A 4,403-nucleotide genomic window follows, 5' to 3' on the forward strand; every position below is an offset into this window, starting at 1 on the left:
CTGGACTTGAGGCTGAGGCTTGTGTTGAATTGTGGCCTGAGTGGCATTCTGCAGCCGAGTGATAGTGCTGTATTTGGCGAACATTGTAGGTGTGGCATGGTGGGGTATATTGGAAATAGGAGGAGGAGGGGGTGGAGGAGGTGGTGGTGGGGCTGGAGTTGCCTGGGGTGGTACTTGTGCCTGTATCGGTGCCTGTGTCAGTGCCTGGGTGACACTTCCATGTGACTGTGGAATTGAATATGGATGTGGCTGTTGCTGTGGGTGTGAATGCTGCTGTTGAGGCACATGATGAGAAGAATGGCTGCTATGGCTTGAATGGGTAGAACGGATTGATTCTGGCCTTGCCTGAACCAATATAAAAACAAGAAAAAATAATAATACGTTATTTCTTAATTTAATATCCTTTCCGCTTTTAGTGTGGTTCATCTTACTCTGTGGTGTTTTATCAAGAGATTAACTGAAGAAAGTGCTCAAGTAAAGAGATGTATCTCTCCAGAGAAAGAGGACAGCTCACCCTTGTGCTCTCCTCTATTTGTGTCCCTCTCTTCCAGGCCTCAGAGAAGATTGAACTGACTACACTCTGGGAGCGGGCATGGGAGGATGAAGTACCATCTGACATACCACTGTCTGCCTGGCTAGAGTGGTTTGACTGTGACTCTTTAAGCACAAACAAATATGCACAAACATCAGATAGCAACCTACAGTAACAAGTAGCATTTACAGTAATAAGTCAGTAAAATCACTATTATGCCATGAAAGGAAAATGCTCCATAAGTTACAACGATATTTGAAAAAAAAAAAAAAGATTTCATAAAAGAGTTTACAAAGGTCAGTGATCAGGTTCAAGTTACTCACCAGGTATACTGACTGAGCTTGTTCCCGATTTGATGCTGGTGCTGGAGAGAGAAGACCAGTCATAGGCAGCCTCTGTGCGCTTCATGGCTTCCTGATAGTTCACATACAATTGCTTCCCATACTGTACATAAAACACATTCAATGATGAAGGTATATAAACCCAACATATACACATATATGGTTGAAGATTAAACAATTTCCAACATGAACTCTGGTTATAAATTCCTTTTCAAATACAGAAGAGTTACAGTTATATAAATGTGGCATATTAGATAGTTTCAGAGGAACATGTTTTGAGGCCACAGGTTTCATTAATTGAACCGAAAACATAACAGACAAGCTATGGGATTACCTTAGCAATACGAATGCCATTGACCCATTGGTGTAGAGTTCTGACATCATCACAGCACAAGTATTTGATATACTGTGACTTCTTCTGGATCTGAGGGTGCTGTGGGCACAATCAACAATATTACCAAGACACTGAAGACATCAATGTTTCAAGAGATTTTCTTTAGATTGCTAATATATATGAACCACTAGAGGGCAGTAACAATGATTTAGACCAGGGGTTTTTAAACCTGTCCTGGAGCACCCCCAGCACGGCACATTTTGTATGTCTGCTTTATCAGACACACCCAATTCAGGTCTTGCAGTTTCTACTAATGAGCTAATGAGTTAAATCAGGTGTGTTACATGAGGGAGACATACAAAATGTACAGGGCTGGGAGTCCTCTAGGACAGGTTTGAAAACCCCTGTTTTAGACAATATGCATAATGCAAAGCCATCTGCCACACAATCACATGTGAGTTGTCCATACAGTTAGCCACCTGTTGGCCTACCCATTTTTTAATTTAGTTAAAAAAAATTATATTCACAAATGTAGTCTATTTACATTTGTGAAAATAGATAGGGATCAGTGCATTTAAAGGGTTAGTTCACCCAAAAATGAAAATTAGCCTGTGTTTTACTCACCCTCAAGCCATCCTAGGTGTATATGACTTTCTTCGTTCAGACAAATCCAATCAGAGTTGTATTAAAATTGTCCTGGCACTAGTGGGCGGGTGTTTCTCTTTAACAGTCCAAAACACGTTAAATAAAGCGCGTGCTTCCGTAATAAAATGTGCCTCACATGGCTCCGGGGGGTGAATGAAGGCCTCCTGTAGCGAATACATGTGTTTTTGTCCGGAAAAATATCCATATTTCAACCGTAATAAACACTTTTCTATCACTTCCGCTATCTGTCATACGTGGAAGCGTTCCGGCGGATGACGTAGGTGTTGCGTGATTAGTGACGAACGCAGAGAGAGAACAAAACAAAATGCCGGTCATGAATTAGAAGCACAAAACAAGGATTTGTAAAGAAAAATGTCGGAGGATTTCAATATAAGCCAAGAGGAGACTGGTTTTCCTTTGCTAAAGTAAGGAAACTTTGCTACCTTAAACTCGTGAGACTAGCCTATCTCAGAGGCGCACACGCGCGACGCATACGTCCTACGTCATCCGCCGCAACGCTTCCGCATACGGCAGTCAGCAGAAGTGAGAGAAAAGTGTTTATTATGTTTGAAATATGGATATTTTTCTGACAAAAACGCATGGATTTGCTACAGGAGGCCTTCATTCCCAGAATACAGTTACATTTTGTAAAAAATGGGAATACTATCAGGATTACAACGGTTTAAAGAATTACTGATGATGGGTGGTGATGCATCTCTACTAATAGCGAAATCTGCTTAAAGAATAGTGCTGTTATAAGTGATTCGCGCTTTCTTCCCGTGGGAGACTACAGCAAGCTCTCTCAGCACATCTTGACTTTGCTGATTTCGCTAATCTGTTCGAAAGTTGGACCGTCATTGTGACGTCCTTAAAAATTAGAATAGGGTCCATGTCAGGGCGAGCTATTCTAATCGGCCTATTGCGTATTAAATTACAGTGGTAGGTGACGTCAAGTCAACTTTAGGCTTTACGAATCAAGGCGAGCCTTCGGAAGGTTTAATTACCTTAGACCAACAGGCTAACGTGTTGTGACAATGTCTGATGTCGGAAGTGTGCAGAGGATTTCTTTTTCCCCGATTCAACGGGGTGAATGTGTCAGTGGTCGAGGGAGAATCAGCTTGTGTCTTGACGGCTGAAATCGAAACTCTTTTAAACAAATGGGCAATCAGAGTGGTGCCTGAGCCGTCAGGGATTTTATTCCCGTAATTTTGTAATTCCAAAGAAACCGGGCACAGCCCTTCATCCAATTTTGGACCTTCGTGTGTTGAACAAGCACCTATGAAAGTATTCAATCAGAATGTTGACACACAAAGTACTTTGTCGATTGATTCGTCTGAATGATTGGTTTGTGACAATCAATCTGTCAGATGCATATTTTCACATAGACATTTACCCCTCACACAGAAAATTCCTCAGATTTGCATATCAAGGCACAGCTGACGAGTTTCAAACTATTTCGTTCAGGCTATCTTTAGCCCCAAGGGTTTTTACCAAATGTGTGGAAGCAGGCCTGTTCCCATTGAAGAACAAGGGAATAAGAATATTGTCTTACATAGACGATTATCTGATATGCTTGTCGCCAAGAGAGCAAGCAGTGAAAGACACAGAGGTGTAAAATCATCTCAGCAACTTGGGGTTCAGGATCAACATGATAAAGAGCCGTTTGGAGCCCTCTCAACAAACAATATCTGGGGCTCAGCGTAGACTCCCTCTCTTATCAAGTCACACTAACAGAAGGGATAATTGCGTCTTTCACACAATGTCTCACCAGCCAGACGGCCAGACATCCTTCTTTATGCATTCCCTCCTCTGAGCTTAATTTCCCCCACTCTAGCCAGAGTGAGGGAACAGGGTCTGCCATTAATACTGATAGTTCCACACTAGCCATCCAAACATTGGGTGGCCAAGATGGTTTAACTGCTGTCAGGCCAGCCATGGCCCCTCCCATCCATCTCCTGTCCCAGGATAGCTCTCTGGGCTTGGCCCGTGAGAGGTGGAATTTGAATGCAGCAGGTCTGCCTCCATCAGTCATACATACTATACAGAGTGCAAAAGCCTCCTCTGCTCGCTCACTTTATAGCAATAAATGGCGAGTCTTTGAAGAATGGTGTGAGCAGTAGGGCTGTCAAAAAAAAAATTGAATTTCGAATATTCGTCGAAAAAAAATAAATAATCCACATTCGAATAAAAAAACGTGGCATTCGAATTTTAGGTCTGCGTCAGCCATCAGGCAGCCTTATCAGTGGCACACGAAATGCGACGACAATGTAAGTGTCATTGCATTTTAATGCTTTTGTTAGCCTATCCAATGTAAGTTCAAGTTTTAAAAAACATGTCTCAAGACTTTATGGAGTTTTCCCCCATCCCACTGTATCTCATGTTTTTAAATGAAGGAAGTAGCCTATTCTTTGTGATTGGTTTTCGGTCCTTTGTATTAAACTATACATACATGCACGGTGCTGTTTTTTTTCTAATTGTTTAAGCAACTTTATTAATTATATATGGTTTATAAACATTATTTTAAACATTATGCACTTTTTTTCAAAGATAG

At 41.6% G+C, this 4,403-nt stretch overlaps 1 protein-coding gene across 3 annotated transcripts in view; it reads right to left on the reverse strand.

The window, feature by feature from the left end:
* Nucleotides 1-4,403, reverse strand: part of LOC107719733 (ras-associated and pleckstrin homology domains-containing protein 1-like) — a 99,057-nt gene that overhangs the window by 6,443 nt on the left and 88,211 nt on the right. For all 3 annotated transcript variants that reach the window (XM_016527224.1, XM_016527223.1, XM_016527222.1), the window contains 4 exons: nucleotides 1,208-1,306; nucleotides 856-976; nucleotides 515-657; nucleotides 137-345 (listed from right to left, as the gene is read on the reverse strand). In XM_016527224.1, the coding sequence (XP_016382710.1) occupies nucleotides 137-345; nucleotides 515-657; nucleotides 856-976; nucleotides 1,208-1,306 (572 nt within the window). The remainder of the gene's footprint in view (nucleotides 1-136; nucleotides 346-514; nucleotides 658-855; nucleotides 977-1,207; nucleotides 1,307-4,403) is intronic.

Source organism: Sinocyclocheilus rhinocerous, unplaced genomic scaffold (genome assembly GCF_001515625.1).
Source record: "Sinocyclocheilus rhinocerous isolate Xijiao unplaced genomic scaffold, SAMN03320098_v1.1 scaffold721, whole genome shotgun sequence".
Classification (NCBI taxonomy): Eukaryota; Metazoa; Chordata; class Actinopteri; order Cypriniformes; family Cyprinidae; genus Sinocyclocheilus; species Sinocyclocheilus rhinocerous.